At 34.2% G+C, this 19,857-nt stretch overlaps 1 protein-coding gene across 4 annotated transcripts in view; it reads left to right on the forward strand.

Moving 5' to 3' along the window:
* The window catches only part of TUSC3 (tumor suppressor candidate 3), a 119,013-nt gene that overhangs the window by 84,764 nt on the left and 14,392 nt on the right, over positions 1-19,857 (forward strand). For all 4 annotated transcript variants that reach the window (XM_007516273.3, XM_007516274.2, XM_016185236.2 and 1 more), the window contains 3 exons: positions 1,534-1,597; positions 15,823-15,897; positions 19,079-19,169. In XM_007516273.3, coding sequence (XP_007516335.2) covers positions 1,534-1,597; positions 15,823-15,897; positions 19,079-19,169 — 230 coding nt within the window. The remainder of the gene's footprint in view (positions 1-1,533; positions 1,598-15,822; positions 15,898-19,078; positions 19,170-19,857) is intronic.

The raw sequence follows: 19,857 nt of genomic DNA on the forward strand, positions 1-19,857 counted from the left end.
AGTTTTGAAATCTTGAAGCCATGAGTCTTCAACTTTGTTTCAAGATCATTTTGGCTGTTATTTCCCTTGTATATACATATAAATTTTATTAACAATTTATCATTTTATGCACTAGAAACTTATGCCTATAATAAGTATTGTATTAAATCCAGATCAATTTGTGATTGTTACCGTTTTAGCAATACTATCTTCCAGTCCATGAACATGGAATGTTTTTACATTTATTTAAATCTTTATTTTTCCCTGTGATTTGTATTTCTCAAATTGTACTGTGTGCATTTTTGTTTGCTTACTTGTCACTATATTTTCACATTATATTTTAAAGTCATTGGGGGTTCAATGGTAAAATTGCTGACACATGGTTAGTTTCTCATCTCCCCATGTAATGTCTCTTACTATTTAAACTTTAGTCCTAGACATTTTTCCCTTTTTTGATGATATTATAAATAGAATTGTTTTCTAACCCTATTTTTGGAATTTCATTGAGAGTACATTAAAATACTTATTTTGTATTTGATCTTGAATGTTGTAAACTTGCTGAATTTGTTTTAAATTTTCTTCAAGTTCATAGTCATGGCAGATTCAGAATCTCCCCCCCCCTTTGGTATGTCAGATAAAAGTTTGAGAGGGTTATTTAGTCCTCTCAAATGCTACAATTATGTTTCATATTTGGTGCATATTTGAGGATGCTAAATTATGTTGTTGCTTTCCCATTTAATATTTATAAAAATAAAACTTAGAAAAGGATATTTACTTAAAGCAACTAATTTTCTTAAAAGACTAATAACAGACATACTATAAGAAGTCATTTTTAGAAGCAAAGTATTATAAAGATTTGTGTCTAGTTTTTGAATTTTATTGAGGGGTTAATGGTTTATTGTATAGTTGTTGATACATGGGTACAGTTTCTCCCTGAGAAAGCAGGATGCTCTCATCCCCAACTTAGGTCCTTCCCACCATCGTGCACTAGGACCCCAAGCCTGTTCTCCACTCCCTTCTTTTCTCTTTTTCCCTTTAATCCTTTGCTAATCCACTGGTATAAATGATCATAGTAGATGTGGAAAACTACCCATTTCTCAGTGAAGTAAAACTTTTAGATTAATGAAAATACTCTACTAAATACATCTACAAAACTGTGTCTTTGATAATGTGGAAAAAGTGATTTGATATTTGTTTACTTTTTATCTCTTTTAATGGATATAAAAATCAGTAAAACTTAGTTTATAGGTAGTTTAATATATCATGTGCATTTATGTTATAATTCTGGAAGAAATATAATGTGTGTATGGCTAATTAACAAATTTCATTCAGTGTACTTTTGATAATAAATTACTTTTATACAGGTTAGAGTAATAACAACCAACCTTTGAATGTTAGCTCTAGTTAAATCATTTGACTCAAGAGAACTATAAATAGTATAATTATCCATTATTTACCTTCATAGTATAAAGCTACTGAATTTTTTTTTAATCTAAAAGTCTACTTTTACTACATGATGATTTTTTTTTTCTTTCTTTCTTTGTTATTTTCTAGAGCTACATTCATGGAAGCAGCCAGGCTCAATTTGTGGCAGAGTCACACATTATTCTGGTACTAAGTATCCTTTAAAATACTAGTGGAGTAAAAGGGGAAACTAAAATTGACTACTACTAACTTGATTTTTTTTCTTAGAGTACATATCAAAACTTTTATAAGGTATTAGGTTTTACTTTTTAATGTGTAATTTTCTAATTATAAGCTAATTATTTCATATTATAGTATAGTTTTGATTTTTAAATCCTTTCTGACTCATTCAATAGCTGGTTTTACAAAAGGAAAAAAAGATAAGGTGTAGCTTTTTTTGCCTTGCATTATCAGAGTAGAAGTGTACTATGTTTGTTTGCTTTACCTAAATAGACTCTTAATGGCAAGAGAGGTGTGCTGTGATTAAAAAAAAGAAAATAGCAAGATGAACCAAATTTCATAGTATTGATTCTCATCAATATTATGAGGCAGAAAAAAAAATAAAAGATTGTTTATACTTCTCGTTTTGAACTATCAATAACTAATACAATTCATAATTTGAAAGTAGAAGAGTAAAGAAGAAAAGGAAGAAGTGAATATTCTTAAAATACTGTAAAGTTGGTTTTTTTTTCTTTATTTTCATCACCATTTCCCCCTTCTCTTCTTGCAACCAACCCTTCTAATGTAAACTTAATCTGGGGGCAAATAGTCTTTTTATGGGAAACACTGATACTGGTGTGAGTTAATTGTGGATAGTTCAAAGATTAGATTTATAGTATTGCTTAAACAGCTTGCACCATCCAGGATTTTATTTTATTTGACTTTTTTTTTCTCTTGCCACCAGGATTATCACTTGGGCAAGTCTGCATGACTCCACCATTTCTTGTGGCCATTTTTAGGTAGCAGGTGAGAGAGGAGAGATATAACAGCACTGCTCCACAACTTGTGAAACTTCCTTCCTTCTATATAAAAATCATTTATTAGTATGATTGTTCTCTCTAGCCTTGGCACCACCACTAGCCAGAATTAAGTGGTATTTCTTTAAAAAAAAAATTTTCTCACAGACATTTTTTTTCTCCCAGACATTAATCTTTAAATGAAGCATTCTGTATAAAATAAAGTCTGTCTGGTACTAAATATGTCTTCTTGAAACTCTAAGCAGAAACTGACCTTCTTCTAAAGCAATTTTCAGCATACTATATATTCATGAAGTCATGTATAGCTATAGTGCATGCCTTACTTGCATTTGTTTCACTATCTATCTGTTTTATGGTTTCAAAAATAAGAAACTACCACGAATATTTTGTGACTCATAGATTGCAAATTGAAAGTATATTTGTGCAAACTCAACTTCTGAGATCTTGATCAATAACTTAGTTTTCTGCTGTCTAGCATTATTAAGAAAAGATAAAATATTGATTTTATGTGTATCTGGGAGGTCTGAGGTGACAAAGCAACACATATGCAAATCTTTTGGTCCTTATTGAAAAAACAAACAAGGCCATATTTATTCTTAATTTTTGTAAAGAATAGTATTTACTGGGAGTCGGGTGGTAGCGCCGCAGGTTAAGCGCACATGGAGCAAAGCGCAAGGACCAGCTAAAGAATTCCGGTTTGAGCCCCCGGCTCCCCACCTGCCGGGGACTCTCTTCACAAGCTGTGAAGCAGGTCTGCAGGTGTCTATCTTTCTCTTCCCCTTTCCCTCCTCTCTCCATTTCTCTCTGTCCTATCCAACAATGACAACAATAATAATAATAATAATAAACAACAATAAAACAACAATGGCAACAAAAGGGAATAAATAAATATAAAAAATAATAGTATTTACTATTCTTTACAAAAGATGTAATTTTTAGTGCTTCTTAATTTATATATTATAGTCTTTTTTTTAATTCCTATTTCAAACCATGAAGTAACATTTCAGTGCTATACTTTATTCAAAATAGTCTATTAAGACCATCAGAAGAACCTAAAAAAAAAAATGAAAAGCTAGGTTGAGACCATTATTCCATTGAATATCAGGAATTCTCCATAGTTTCTTTTCATAGCTCACTGACATAGCTGAGGTTTAGATATCAAGAAAATGTATAAGCATTATAAAGTCTTCCAGTATAGATTTTTATCAGTAATACATAGAAGAATTAAAATTTCTGTTCCTTATGTTACAGTATTTCTTATTGCTTTATTTCCCCCTTTATTTATTACATAAACAGCAATGAAAAAAATATTTCAACTATTTTAAAATGGTAGACTCAGAAATATTTGGTAAAAATTAAGATGTTGTATTAATTGCATGTTTAATTTTCATTTGGAAGCCTTATATTCCCTAAATTTATTATTACTTTATTTTGCAGTTATTTGTGCTTAATTTTTATGTAAAAATGTAATAACATGTTTATGTGTAAATGTATAGAAAGATATGCAGGTATGTATGTGTACATACTCATGTATATATGTATCTGTATATGCACATATGTAAAAATATAGTACTATTTCTACCTTTTGTTTTATTTTAGCAAGTTAGAGAGTTAGATGCAATTTCTAGGTACAAAAACTTACTGGAAAATGTAAGAGATGGAGTTTTTTATATTATAGGTTATAGTTTCATACTTTCTAAGAATAAGGCTTTAATTTCTGTTAAAGTATTTTATTTTTCTTATACACTGTTTAGGAAAGCTAAAAAATCAATTCTAACTAATCTTTGAGAGAAATCTGTTAAAAGGAATAAATGTATGGCTTTTTAATATGAATATGTGTGAATTCATATGTCACATATGACTGTCATTTAATCCTCTTTTTATCTGTAAAATTTAGCTTTGGTTTGTTGACACTTTACTGAAGCATGTATTAGCATGTGATGCATTTATAATTAAGATATATGCTATTAACAAGAGGTACACTGGTGGGAATGTAATATAATACAGTATAATCAGTGCTTATAGAACGAAGGGAAGAAGGAAATTTCTGCATCTAAGTAAGGTGAACTGATTTTTCAGGTGGGTTCTGAAATGCAGTAAGAACTTTCCTAGACCATGTGGTGCAAAGCTCAAGGACTGGCATAAGGATCCCGGTTCGAGCCCCCGGTTCCCCACCTGCAGGGGAGTCTCTTTACAAGTGCTGAAGCAGGTCTGCAGGTGTCTTATCTTTCTCTCCCCCTCTCTGTCTTCCCCTCCTCTCTCCATTTCTCTCTGTCCTATCCAACAACGACATCAATAACAACTACAACAATAAAACAACAAGAGCAACAAAAGGGAATATATATATATATATTCCTAAACAGAACACAAAGTAAGGAAGTGCATTCTGGTAAAAAGTATAGCAGATACAAAATAAGAATCAGAAATGGTGAAGAGATTAAAAAGATCATTTTAGTTAAATAACAGAAATCCCATATGTTGCTAGGAAATTTGAACCTCATCTGACTTCACCAAGTTGTCATTTGTATATGCCAGTCAATACAGGACACATGAGTTCTATAACTGTCTTTAAATTATATCACTTTTGACTTACTCTTTAATTCTTCACATTCTTAAGTTCTGGAGTTTCAAGAAAATATTATGAGTTAAAAAGGAGTTGAAAGTACAGTTGCTGGTATAAAAGACAAAGGCTTAACTGGAAATAATTTTCAAATGTTATAAGATGCATATCGTTATGTATATTTTGTTATAAAGATCACATTTAATTTTTCTATGAGACAAATGTTTGTTTTTCATTTATTTCAGAATATGATTTTTCTCTGCACTTGCTTTCAATCTGCATGGAAAGCAGGTGTTTCTTTTTATTTTTTAATGTGTTATATCTAAGGAGTATCATGCTATAGAAGAAAATTAATGAGGGGTGCAAGTTGAAGATCATTTTAAATTTAGATCCCTTGAAGTCTACTATAATGTTCTAACATTTTTCTTTTCACATCTTTTCTCATTTTTCTTTGATTTGACAATCCGGATTTTCTTCCTAGAAGCAACAATAAAGTTATCATCGTGTGCAACTGAGAATGGATTATAATGTAATACAAGTGTTATATGTTCAGTAGAATGCTCATTGCTTCGGGTATTGTACATAATTTATACAACTAACAATTCTCGTTTCTGTAGGATCGTGTCAGTATTCTGACTCTTTGAACAGTAAGATGGTGACTGAAAGGATCATCTTGTACATGCAGTTAAAGTATATTGCAGATGTCCAAAATAGTAGGTGAAGGAGATGAGGATGGTTGTACAAGGCATGGGTTAACAATCTGAGAATAGAAAAGCTATTGTAGCCTATTGCTTTGAATTACCAGGACTATCTGTGAGACTCCACACTTGCAAAATTCCCCTGTTCCCAGTGGACTCATTTTTTAAAGCAAGAGAGAAATAGGGAAGGAGAGACACTACAGCACTGATCCACCAACTCATGAAGCCTCCTTCATTTAGTTATTCACATGTGGTGGACAGGGGCTTGAGCCCCAGTCCTTGTGCTTGGTAAAATATTCCCCTGCCCCCAAAGACTCACACATAACCTGGTAAACTATATCAGCTGTAGCCATCAGTTTACTGGAAGAAAAGCATCTGTTCTTTCAGAATTAGACACAGAATCTCTCAGATTTTATGGGGAATTTCAATAATCATTCAGCTTTAGTTAGACACAGTGAAGAAAGGTGTATGAATAAACTCAGTTGACTAGCTTCATTCTATCTATAAGTGGATACTTTATCAAAAAATGTTTTGTGACAAAATTGATTTTTCCCCAAATTACCTATCCGTGTTATCATATAATTTTTTAAATCATAAATAAAATTTTAAGGTGGAATTCCCCCCCACAGGACTATAAACCAGAGCTAAACAGTGCTCTGGTAAAAAACAAAAACAAACAAAAAAAAAACAATAGGGCTGGGGAGATAGCATAAATGTTATTCCAACAAGCCTCATACCTAAGGCTCCAAAGTCCCAGGTTCAGTCCCCTGCACCACCATAAACCAGACTGAGCAGGTGGTCTGGTGTTTCTCTCTGTGTCTTTCTTTCTCTGCATCTCTCCCATAAATAATAATAATTTTAAAATTAAAAAATATATAAAACTGTATTATTTGTCCACATTTTTCTTTCATTTGTTCAATTTTTCTTTTTTGACTGCCACCTAATTTATCACTGGAGCTTGGTGTCAGCACTATGAATCCACCTCTCCCAGTGGCCAATTTTCTCTTTTCTTTCTTTAATTTAATTTTGTTTTATAGGACAAAGGAAAATTGAGATGGGAATGAGTGAGAGAGAGAGAGAAAGATAAACACATACAGATCTGCATCCTCCCTACAGTTGGGGAGCCAAGGATGGAACCTGGTTCCATGTGACAGGTAATGTGTTTGCTTACCTGGATATGCCACCACCCAGTCCCCTTACTATGTCATTTTTATGTTTAAACTAAGATATGTTGTCATAAGATAAAGCTGTTGTGTTTTGTTACTCACCTTATTTCTACCTAACCCAGCAATGTTTATCCAATTTTGTTTATTTTATGCTAGTTTAATGTTTTGCTGTTTTCAATCACTAGCTTTGTGGTTTTGCACGAGTTACTCCTCTGAGCTTAACTTTCCTTATTTGCAAACTGAGGATACTATTTATCTCTAGGAATGGTATGGATTTAAACCCCTGTTGACATGTAATTCTGTAATATAAAAAATTTAAAAAAGAGTGGGCCAGGTGGTGGCACACCTGGTTGAGCACACATGGTACAGTGCGCAAGGACCCGAGTTTGAACCCCCAATCCCCACCTGCGGGGGTCGGGGGGAAGCTTCACAAGTGGTGAAGCAGGTCTGCAGGTGTCTCTCTGTCTTTCTCCTTCTCTATCACCCCCTTCCTCTAGATTTTTGGCTGTCTCTATCCAATAAATAAATAAATATAATAAAAATTGAAAAAAAGAAAATCTTTAAAAATAAATAAATAAAGAGAAGGCAGGACCATGAAAAAAAGTCAAAAATATATAAATAGATCATTACAGAAATAACAGCCAACCCATATCTGTGACCTTGGTAGAACAGGGACACAAAACTCTGGTGGTGGGAATGGTGTGGAATTGTTCCCTTGTTATCTTGTAATTTTGTAAACAATATCAAGTCACTAATACAGATATTTTTTAAAAATCAAAAAAAAGTGCCTGCCACTTTGGAGCGGAGATTATAGTGGCAGAAGGAAAAACAAACCAAAAATAGAATCTAAAATTTCTTTCAAAAACATGATATAGTCAAACAGAAGATGATAAAAAAAAAATAGAAAGGTCAGACAGAGGAATCTTTTCTAAAAAGATGTTATTTTTAAACAGAAAGTGAGATATACGGTACATGAAAGAACATCTTTTTTAAAAAAAAATTTTGCATTGTCTTTATTTATTTATTGGATAGAGACAGCCAGAAATCAAGAGGGAAGGGAGTGATAGAGAGGGATAGAGACAGAGAGACACCTGCAGCCCTGCTTCACCACTTGCAAAGCTTTTTCCTTGCAGGTGGTATCTGGGGGCTCGAACCTGGGTCCCTGAGCACTGTAGCATGTGCGCTCAACCAGGTGCGCCACCACCCAGCCCCTGGGAAAGAGCATCTTAAGCAGTGGAACAGCAAGTGCAAATACCTGAGACAGAGAGGTTTTACTGATAAGAAAGGCAAGAACAAGTATAAAAATTAACATGGGCAAAGAAGTATGGACAATGAGTGGGTCATAGTGCAAGATTTTGAGGTCTTAAAACCATTTTGAGGTCTTAGTTTTACTCAGAATGAGATAGAAAGCTATTCATGTTCTGAACGAAATCATCAACAACAACATATTCTAAATTACTTTTAAATTACTTGGTGTTACAAAATAGGTCACCTGGATAGTGTGCCTGTCTTGCCATGCACAGGACCCCACTCCACTGGAAGAAACTTTGTTGCTGTTGGACCTCTCTCCCTCCCCATCCTCCCTTCACCCTCTCCTCTCCCTCACAAATTTAGTGGCAAAGAAAAAGTAGAAAAACTTGGAGAAAAATCTAGGGATGATTATAAAAATCAAGAGTAGATATTAATTTCTTCAGAAATAGTTATCGAAACTCAAAAAATTAGTAATTTGGATCACAGTAAAATGAAATACTATGGCTATAAATGACTTTCATGCTTTAGGCTCTAGGCTTACAGTACCACTACAAGTTAGACTGAGCTGAGCTGGGGTAAATAAATAAATAAATAAATAAATAAATAAAATAATAATAATAAATTAAAATGTAATCCTGCAAAACAGATTTAAAAGACAACATATAAAGGGACTCTATATGCAAAATATAGAGTCCCACTGGGTTTTGTTTGTTTGTTTGTTTTGTTTAGTTTAGATGGTAAAAGAGAAAGGGAGAAGGGAGGAGGAGGAGATAAACCACAAAGCTGCTCCACTGCTGTGAAGCTTCCATTTAGGGTGGTACTCTCATGTGATGGGCTGGGGCAAAAACTCAAGTCCTTGAAAATGACAAAACTAGATGATCCATCTCCTATCATCTGATTTCTTTAAAATATTTTATTTGTATTACTGAGAGAAAGACAAAGAGACAGACAACAGAGCATGGCTCAGCCCTGGTTTATAATGGTGAAAGGGATTGAACTCCATATATTTTTATAGCACCACACGAGTTTATAAAGCGATTAATCCAAAAATTAAATAAACTACTTTAAAGAATTAACCACAACAAATTAACATAATCAAAAGGTGGTCAGACTTACTATTGATACCAATCACAGTTGATAAAAGATACTGTTTGGGGGAGTCGGGCTGTAGCACAGCGGGTTAAGCCCACGTGGCGCAAAGTACAAGGACTGGCTCAGGGATCCCAGTTCGAGCCCTGGCTCCCCACCTGCAAGGGGGTCACTTCACAGCGGTGAAGCAGGTCTGCAGGTGTCTATCTTTCTCTCCCCCTCTCTGTCTTCCCCTCCTCTCTCCATTTCTCTCTGTCCTATCCAACAACAACGGCAACAATAAAACAACAAGGGCAACAAAAGGGAATAAAAAAATAAAATAAAAGATACTGTTTGACAACATTGTGTTGGTGAAATATGATAAAATATATCAAAATTACACCTGGTAAATATGAAAATACATGCCCATCTTCTCAGAAACTACCTCTAGATGTAAATGTTAGAGAACATGTGCACACATATGTGTCAAGATATTCTCTCTAGGAATCTTTATGATATCCAACAGTTGAGAATACCAGTTAGTAAAATAAAACAATAAAATATAGTCTACTCTGATGATAAAAGTAGAGTGCTCCAGTTGTGCAATTGGTTAGTGTGTGGTACTTATAAAAAAGTGTTTACATTGTTTGGATTTGTGTGAAATGTGAAATTTACACTTATTATGTATAGGTGTCAAATGATTCCCCAGAAATCGTATTATTTTGTAAAACTCTGTTAAAACTCTTAACAATAAAGGGAAATATATATATATATATATATATATACATATATATATATATATTAATTTGAAGTTTAATATGTGAAAAGTCTAGATGAGAAAAATAACATTTTGCAGCTTTTTGTTTGTTTTGTTTCCCCACAAGGTCTTTCTCAGGCCTTACTCCTATCTACATGATTCCATTGCTCATTGCAATTTTTTTCGTTTCTTTACCCCAATTAAAGGGTCAGAGATAAAGAGAGAGTCTGAGAAAGCACAAGGGACAACTCTTAACATTCTACCATATACAAAGCTTTCCATTTTCCATGATGCTCCCATCTTGCTGATGGGGTGCTTGAACCTGGGCCCCTCAAACATGGTACAGTCTAAGTGGTAAAATATACTTTTCACCAAGTGAGCTCTCAGCCCCACAGAAAGTTGTTGAATTGTAATTTAACAAATTACAGAGGGAAAGTAGTGGAAATGGTATCTTCATATGGAAAATGCCAGTATCATTAGGAATGTATTATACTTGGGTAACCATAAATACTACCTAATGAAATATACCTTTGCCTAATAATATATACTTTACCCTGAGATATGCCCAAGTAATTTTGTAATAAATAAATCTCTGTGTACATAGATACTTATATATATAAAATTTTAGCCTGAGACTATTTGGCAATATAGGCATTTCAGTTTGTAAGTACTATTTTTCACATAGCTAGAATGAATATCATTTTATACTTTTTAATTTCTTTATTGGAGAATTAATAGTTTACAGTCAACAGTAAAATACAATAGACTGTACATGCATAACACTTATACAACCCCCACTAGGTCCTCCTCTGCCATCATGTTTCAGGACCTGAACCCTTCCCCCAGAGTCTTTTACTTTGGTGCAATACACCAGCTCCAGTCCAAGTTCTTCTTAGAGTTTTCCCTTCAGGTCTTTTTTTCAATTTGTGTCTATGAGTGAGATCATCCCATATTCATCTTTTTGTTTCTAACTTATCTCACTTAACATGATGTCTTCAAGTTCCATCCAAGATGGGGTAAATAGGGTGATACACCATGAACCTGAGACTTTAGAGCCTCAAAAATGAGTCTCTTTGCATAACAATTATGTCATCCAACCCTGTTCACATTTCTTAGTCTTCACATAACAATTCAATTGTTATTGAATTGAATTGTTATTCCGTTGTTAGCCTCTCTAGGTCCTCCTCTGCCATCATGTTCAAGGACCTGAACCTACCCCAGAGTCCTTTACTTTGGTGCAGTACACCAGACCTAGTCCAAGTTCTGCTTTGTGTTTATTGTTTAACTTTTTAAAATTTTTTTGCAACTGGATTCATTTCATTGAAGGTGCCTTTAAAATTTAGATGGAAAAGAGTTCTGCCAATATTTTCCAAGTATTCAATAGTTTCTGGTCTAACATCCAAGGGGTGTTAAAATCCCCTACTATTACCGTGTTGCTGTTAATTTATTGCTATAGCCATTTCAGTAGATGTTTGATGTATTTGGATGGTCTCTCCTTGGGTGCATAGATGTTGATAATCATTAAGTCCTCTTAATTGACTAATCCTCTGAGCATTAAGTAATCCCTGCCCTTTTTTGTGGTCCATTGGTTTGTATGGTAGTTTTCCACCTATCATTCGAGTCTGTTTGTCTTGTTGAGTTAGATGGGATTCCTGCAGACAGCATATGCTTGGGTTGTGCTTTCTGATCCATCTTCGTACTTTGTGCCTTTTAATAGGTGAATTCAGGCCATTGACATTTATTGATATTATAGATTGAAGATATTTTAATACCATTCTAAAATTCTAGAGTGTTTTGATATATGGCATGTTTATGATTGTTTATCATACCTTTCAGAACTTCTTGCAGGGCAGGCATGCTATTGTTTGTCTGAGGTTTTTATGCCTCCATCTAGTTTGAATGACAGTCTAGCAGGATATGGTAATCTTGGTTGAAAGCCTTTCTCATTGAGCTTCTGATGTTTATCTTTCCATTCTTTTCTGGCTTTTAGTGTTTGTTTAGTGATTAGAGAAATCTGCTGCTAATCTTATGGGTTTTCCTCTGTAGGTGACTGTTTTTCTCTTGCTCCTTGAACCTTTATTTCTTTTTTATGTTGTCTAGAGTAGGAAAGTTCTCAGCTATTAAGTCCTGTAGAATGCTTTCTTACCTTCTCTTTTTTTCCTCTGGCAAGCCAATAATGCGTATATTACTTCTTTTGAAGTCATACCATATGTCTCTGTTATTTTCAGTATCTCGCAATCTCTTTTTAAGATCTCCTACTTCTTAGTTTTCTCTGACTCATCCTCAAACTTGCTAGTTCTGTTTTCTGCCTTATACTTACTCTATTCTGTATCCCCTCTGTTGTTTTCTTTAGCTCACCTATTTTGTTACCCTTTTCCAATACTGTATTAGCTTATTCCTAGTTGTGCTCTTAGCTCAGCTATTTCAGCTTTAAGCTTTCTAATCACCTCCAGATAGTATTTTCTTTTGGAGCCTCTTTTGCTGTTTTCCCATTTCTGATTATCTCACTTTCAAACTCCTCACTCCTGTGACTAATAACTAATATTCTTAGTTGAAGGGGAGAGTAGAGAGACTCAGCTGCTGCTACCCTGTGCTGGTTATTGATGGCCAGCAGGTGATACTGTTGTGACCATCTGTTTGTATGATCGGCACCTGGTGGGATGGGACGGGGGATGTGGTTGTTTTGGGCTGTCTGTAGTCACAAATGTTCTGTTTTATGTTGTGCCCTTGCCTTAAATTCAGAAGGCTAAAAATCACTTGAGTCAACATTGAGAGGTTTTAAGCCCCTTTCTCTTTTCTTCGGAGACTCGGAACAACCTTCACTGCTTGCTGAGCTTAAAGCAAAATTGTCAAAATGGCACAGCTCAGTGCTGTGCTGCCTAGAGCTCTAATTTGACTTTGCTGTTCTTCAGCCGAACCTTTTTTTTTTTTGCCCTAACCACAGGCAAACACCCACCTGAGGCTGCAGATCTTCTGGCTGTAAATTATGGCTTCAGTTGGGTTTTCTGTTCTATTTAGTTGTTGTTTTGGGAAGAGAGACAACTGGATCCCAGTTATTTCATGGCCATGCCTCCTGGAAGTCTTACATGTTTTATTAGTGGAGAATTCACTTTCTAGATGGTCATAAAATTTTTGTTCATATTAGCAAAATATTTTAAATATAATTTATATTTGAATATTTTTCACCAGTTTGTAAAATATATCACTATCAATTTACAACAAATCAAATATACTTACTTAATATATTCGTGAGAGGCATTGCTAAAGAGAGAGATGAGAAGCAACACCTATTTTAACTCATTATTCTGCTTATTATTTAAAGATTTTTTTCCTTCAGTTTGTTAATTTATGAGAGAGAAAAACCAAAACAATGCTATGGGTTAAGCAGATCTGGAAATAGAATCCAGGACCTCATTCATATAAATTCTACTCTCTACCCTGAGCTACCTCTCAGTTACTTCTTACTTAGGTTCTATTTTAATTATATCCACCTGCTTGAAAGAACTAAATTAAACTGTAGACACTCTCTTAATAGGAACAGTTTGAATGATGTAAGGCTTCATTTCCCCCATCATTAATTATTAGCCATGGCCTGTGTAAATGAACAGAAAAATTTTATAAGTATTATCCAAAAACAGTTTAATGAATCTTTAAAGTTCACTACCATACTGATAGGAAATATTCATTGTTACACTAACCTTTTCGTATTATCACTATATAATTGAAATATAAGGAATTCAGTGACTGTCTCAATTTCAGTTCTCAGACTACATATCATGGGTCCCTAGAGTTGCAGATAGTTAGGAGTAGTGCAAGGGGACATGGTACTGCATAAAGCTACTAGTAGCTTTTTCGTTTTATGTATATGAAGCTTCCAACCACCATTGGGGGTGGCTGGTTATTTTTCTCCAGAAAAGAATTGTTGTTACTGGAACAGATTATAAACCACTTGTACATACAGGTTAGTATAAATATTAATGCCTGTGTATAAATATGTATTATTATTATTATACATGAATTGGACAATATGGTCATAAAAACATCCAAAATAATACTATGTGGGGCCAGGAGATCTAACAGAGAGCTCAAGCTCACAGTCCAGTATGCAAGGAGCAGGGTTCATGCCTGCAGAAACTTCGTTGGAACACGGAGGCTTCACAAGCAGTGGAGCAGTGCCTCTTCTCTCTCCCTCCCTCCCCCCCCCCCATTCCTTGCTAGAGACAGCCAGAATTTGAGAGGGAAAAGGGGAGATAGAGAGGGAGAGAAACGCCTGCAGCTGTGCTTCACCACTCATGAAGCTTTGACCCGCAGGTGAGGACTCATAATGTGAGCTCAACCAGGTGTGCCACCACCCGGCCCCTCTTTTTCTCTCTGTATCTAAAATTAAGAATCCAGTTGGGAATAGTCAGGCCACTCATGTGAAAACCCTAGCCAAAAAAAAGAAAAGAAAAACTACTATACCTGTGTATAAATAACCAGAAATTTAATAGTTTAATAATATAAGAAATGTCTGTTCCACATTTCCTGTGATGTCTTCCACCTAACTATGTATATTAGCCAGACACACACACACCCTTTGTACTTTCACTATTTGAAGTAGAAAGCAAGCAGAGCCTCCTACACAGGTGGCTTACTGTTATTAGCTGTAAACATACAGTAGTGAAACAAGAAAATAAGCAAATTGAATTTGTTGGCTAAAATTATTTTAGCTTCCTTTTTTTTAATCTATTAGTCATTTGGGTATGACATACTCAATTTCCAGATTTGATGGCTTACATTTTATTTTTTTAAGACTATTTGTTTATTAGAAAGCTAGAAGGAGAGAGAGAGAACCAGACATCAATCTGGTACACGTGCTGCCGGGTATCAAAGTCAGGACCTCATGCTTGATAGTTTAGTGCTTAGCCACTGCGCCACCTTCCGGACCACAAATCTTAATTTTTTAGTCATGCTAAAAATGTTTTAAAACATGGACAATGTTTTCATAAAAGTGAAACTTCTCTTTTTCTTAATCCTTAGTGTCTTCTAGTAAGACATGGATATATCCATACAAGTAGATATTGAGTTAAAAAGTAACTGTGTTGTCAGTCTTAAAATATCCAATTTTATTTGAAAAAAATTATTAGCCCACACAGGAGACTTACTTACGTTAGCTATACATATATTAGTAAATATGAACACAGTTAAGTGACAAGGTCAATATCCTGCTCAATTTTTTAGATTGTAGAGGATCTGCTTCCATTCTTACTTGTAAGATTGAGAACTCGATATCAAAAAGATTCTAAGTGGTGTGCTAATTGATCTTGTTTAAAGATTTATGTAAGGGCTGGGCAGTGCCACATCTGGTTGAACACAGAAGCCCCCAGGGACACCATAACAAGCAGTGAAGCAGTACTGAAGCTGCTACTTTTGTTCTCCTCCCTCCATATTTTCCCCTCCTCTCTCAATTTTTCTGTCTCTATCCAATAAATAATATAGATTTTTTATGATTACTTTAAAGAAAATCATCTATGAAATAAAGTCAAGAAAGTCGTATGATGTCAGGTGCATTCTAATTTTTTTGTGATTGACAATAAAATTTACCATGATGACTATAATGTGTGTAATATGTAATATGAAATGATTTAACTGGTTTTGAGATCTCATAAGATTAATATGCAGTTTTAAAAAAACCCTAAAGGGTCTAAGATTATTTAAAATTAGAACTTTAAAATCTTAAAAGTTCCAGTTGTATATTTTAAGGTATGTTTACACAGAATATGGTATTTTAGTGTTTAGTTAACATTAAGAGAATTAAGTTTTGTTATTCTATTTGCAATTCAACCATTTTGGAGCACTGTGATCTGGAAGAAGTCAGTTATATCTGTTGCTATCTTCACTGTTTCCTTGACAACTACTACAGATGCTGCAATCACCATGGGAATGGTGCTTCTGAACGAAGCAGCTACATCCAAAGGAGATGTTGGAAAAAGAAGGAGTAAGTCTGAATTGCTATTTTTATAAATATGTTTTGGTGTTAACAATTCTTTAAAGTCAAATGGGAAATGCATAGAATCTCTTTGTAAACAGAAAACTGGAGAAATGTTCCGATTTGAAGGAGGTTCAGGTACTTTTACTTTGCTTCTTAGATGTTCGTATAAATACTTAAGAATATATTTCTTCCAAATGGTTCTGGGTGATTTCCTATGGAACTGAATATAAGGGAAAGCTGTTACTCATCCTTGTCAGGGGTGCTCTGACCTCTCACTCAAGCTGTGGTCTCTGTAGTAATGTTCACTGTACAGGAAACAGAATTTTGTGCATAGACTCTTCAGAGATTTCATTGTCAGGTGGTAAACCCCCCTAAACCACAAGACTCAGCAAAATATTTACCTAGAATTGCATAGTAAAATACTTTCTAGCTACCCCACATTCCTTCTTTTTTAATATTTTATTTGTTTACTGGATAGAGACAGAAATCAAGAAGGGGAAAGTAGAGAGAGAGAGACCTATAGCCCTGCTTCACTGCTTGTGAAGCTTTTCCTCACAAAGACTTGGGTCTTGAGACGCTAGGTTCTTGAGCATTGTAGCATGTGTTCTCAATCAAACAAGTGCACCACCTCTAGCCCCCAATATCTTTCATTAGTATTAAAAATGTTGGCAAATCTTGTAACTGTTATCTAGGAACTTTCAATGATATTCCTAGATTTACAATCTCCCTATGCCCCAGCAATTTGTTTTTAAGCAAATTAACTATTAATATGTCTCTCCGTGGTCAGATAATCCCTTGGGAATTTAAAGGAAAAAAGTTAACTGATGCATTTTGGCATAAAAAGGGAAACTAGATAGTCGAGGACATAAAATTTTGGATTCAGTATTTTCTGCTACAGGTCTGTTTTTCTGTTTTATTATGGAAAAATGCATGATGACTTTTCTGGCAACCCAGTATTTGAAGGTAAACTGCATGAGTCTTGTCTGAAACAAAATGTCACAGTACCTTAAGTTAAATACTGTATATTTTATTTTTATTTGTTTGCCATTGCCTGGACACTTCACCATTCCAAGGTGACTTTTTTTCTCTTTCTTTCTTTCTTTCTTTCTTTCTTTCTTTCTTTCTTTCTTTCTTTCTTTCTTTCTTAGATAGAAACAGAGAAAGGGAGGGGAAGACAGGAGCACTAGCCAAAGAAGTTATTCTACCAGCTGGAAGTTAACTATTACTAAGCAGTTAATACTTTTCACAGGTTATACTCAGTCTCTGGAGAGTTGAATGAAATGGACAGATGTCAAGACCATGTATCAGCAAATCCACACCCTACCTACTTCATGATTTCCAGAATTATAACTAAATCCAGTTTTCTTCATGTGCAGAGAATTTAAAAATCATGTGTTTTTCTCCTGATCATTTTCACACATTTAGTGTGTTATGGCTTAATTTTTTTTAATTTTATGGGGGTGTTATCAGAGTACAGTATAGCTGCTGACACCGGGATGCAATTTCTCATCTCCCTGTGATAGGTGTATGAAAAACACTCTCCCCCTCCCAGCTTAGTTCCTTTTTCACCATTATGCACCAGTACCTAAAACCCCTATGCACCCCCTCCCTTTCTGTATTGCACCAAAGACTAGTGTTTTAAGACTACCCTAAAACTAGAACAAGAAAGATAGTTCACCTAGGAAGATTCTTGGTCAGCCATGTTTGTAACTCAGGTTTCAAGCTATGATGTGCCAACCTATACAAGCTACTGTCCCCAGTTTTTTTCCCAAAGCAGAGACAGAAAAAGAGGGAGGATGAAGGAAAGAAATGACCCACCTCCCATGAACGATGCTTTTGTTACTGTGTGTGTGGGGGGGGTGGTTTGGATCCAGGTAAAGTGTAAAGTATTTTATCTGAGCTATTTTACAGCCACCGTATTTTTTTTTTCTTTAAGGAAAAAAAGTTTCACAAACCAGAACATGTCTAGTAACATTCAGTGTCAGGGATTAACCTAGGAATCTCAGGCCTGCAAATCTATTGCTCTACCAATTGAGCTAGCTCCTCAGTCAGAAGAAATCTTTTTTTAACCAGAAGCTACTCAGCTCTGGCTTATGCTGTGAGTAGGATTGAATCTAGGACATCAGAGCCTCAGGCATGACAATATTCTGTATGACCATTATGCTGTATCCCCCCACCATAAATAATTCTTAAGACATAACTAATTGCTACTTGTTTATTGAATAGATTTAAACAAAATTTTCTTAAGTATATTTTCTTTTATTATAAATCTTCCTGCATTTAACTAGCCCTGCTTTAAGTATATAAATGTTATAACTTTATTTTAGTAATAGCTATGAATCTTGTTTAATTATCTAAAATACAAAAGGCCTAAAGTATGTAATAACCAAATAGACTTCTTTTTAATAACCATATTTAGAGTCAAATAAATAAATAAATAGGGATAAATAAATTTATCCCTATTATAAATAAATATAATAGGGATAAATAAATATCCCTATTATAGAAAGGAAGGGGGGAAAGGAGATGGTATTTCCTTGTGATCAACCTGGGACAGTAGACCACAATATGCTTTATTCTGCTCTAATATATGACTTTTGCACATTTGTAAAAAACAGTAACTCTTGACACTACTTCCTGATAAGTAGGGGGATTTTCTTCTGCTTTGTTTCTCAAGGAATACATTTTATTTTTCCTTCCTCAGCTTTTATTCCTAGTAGTCTGTGCACTTGGATAAGCTGTTTTCTAAATAACAGGCTTTCACTGAGGCAGTAATCTACAAGTATATTTGTAAATATTGCATGACATCTAAAATGTATAAAATCATATTCAGAGTTCTAATAATATAAATGTACATGGTAGTATAGTCACTACACTTCATAAGGCAGGGGCTGATAATCTTGTTTGTGATTTATCATGGATTTTGTTTATATCCCTCTGGGGCATTTTAGTACTTATAGGAACTCTTAAGAGAAGAAAACCACCAGAAGATTTAGATTAGTCACTTTTGTTGTTTTCATATTCCAAATAGTATGTTTTTTTATTGAGGAGAATGTGAAAAATAATGAATACACTATAGTTTGAATTATCTAGTTTGTTGTACCTGTTTGTTCCAAGAAATATTAAATGTAAGTATACTATAATCAATTTAGTTAATATATTAATGATGTTATCTGTCTCTTTCTAGTAATTTGCCTAGTGGGATTAGGCCTGGTGGTCTTCTTCTTCAGTTTTCTACTGTCAATATTCCGTTCCAAGTACCATGGCTATCCTTATAGGTAATATTATTATGAATGCTTTCATTTTTTTACTAATAGAACAGAATTTCACTAGTTTATATATTTAAAGATTGATGTACATTTGCTTTGTAGTTTGCCACATGATTTTACTATCAGTCAAGCAAATATTTTAGCACCTCCCATGTGTTCAAAGCCTAAGTGTATAAAGGAGATAGAAGACATAGGCCCTTTCTATAGCATAATATTTTAGAGACATGTATTATAAATGCACATTCATGTAAAACAAAATGAATTTTAAGCCTTAATGGAATTCATCAAAATTTCTTCTTCTCATAGGTTTTCAGTTTTTCTCACAATTTTGACTTTACTTGAAAAAGAAAATTCTCATATAATCTGTTAAGTGTCTAAAAGCTTTGCATTACCCTGTGAATTCTGTGAAGTCTTAGTTTTTTCAAGTAAGAAAAGCAGCTTGAAAGAGAAATTTGATTACACAAAAATGATATAACTAGAAGTTATAGTGGACATCTCATATAAGATTTTCACCAGTACATTGCTTTAATTGGATGTGAGAAGATGTTGACTATTCATTCTGAAGTGATGTTATTACGGTTAACCATAATTTTACTAAAGCATACTAAATGAAGTGCCAAATTATACTTGTTCCATTTATGAATTAGACATAAGTTCATTTTAGAGTACATTGCTCCCTTATCTTCCATTAATGGAA

The sequence above is a fragment of the Erinaceus europaeus genome, chromosome 2, assembly GCF_950295315.1.
Source record: "Erinaceus europaeus chromosome 2, mEriEur2.1, whole genome shotgun sequence".
NCBI lineage: Eukaryota > Metazoa > Chordata > Mammalia > Eulipotyphla > Erinaceidae > Erinaceus > Erinaceus europaeus.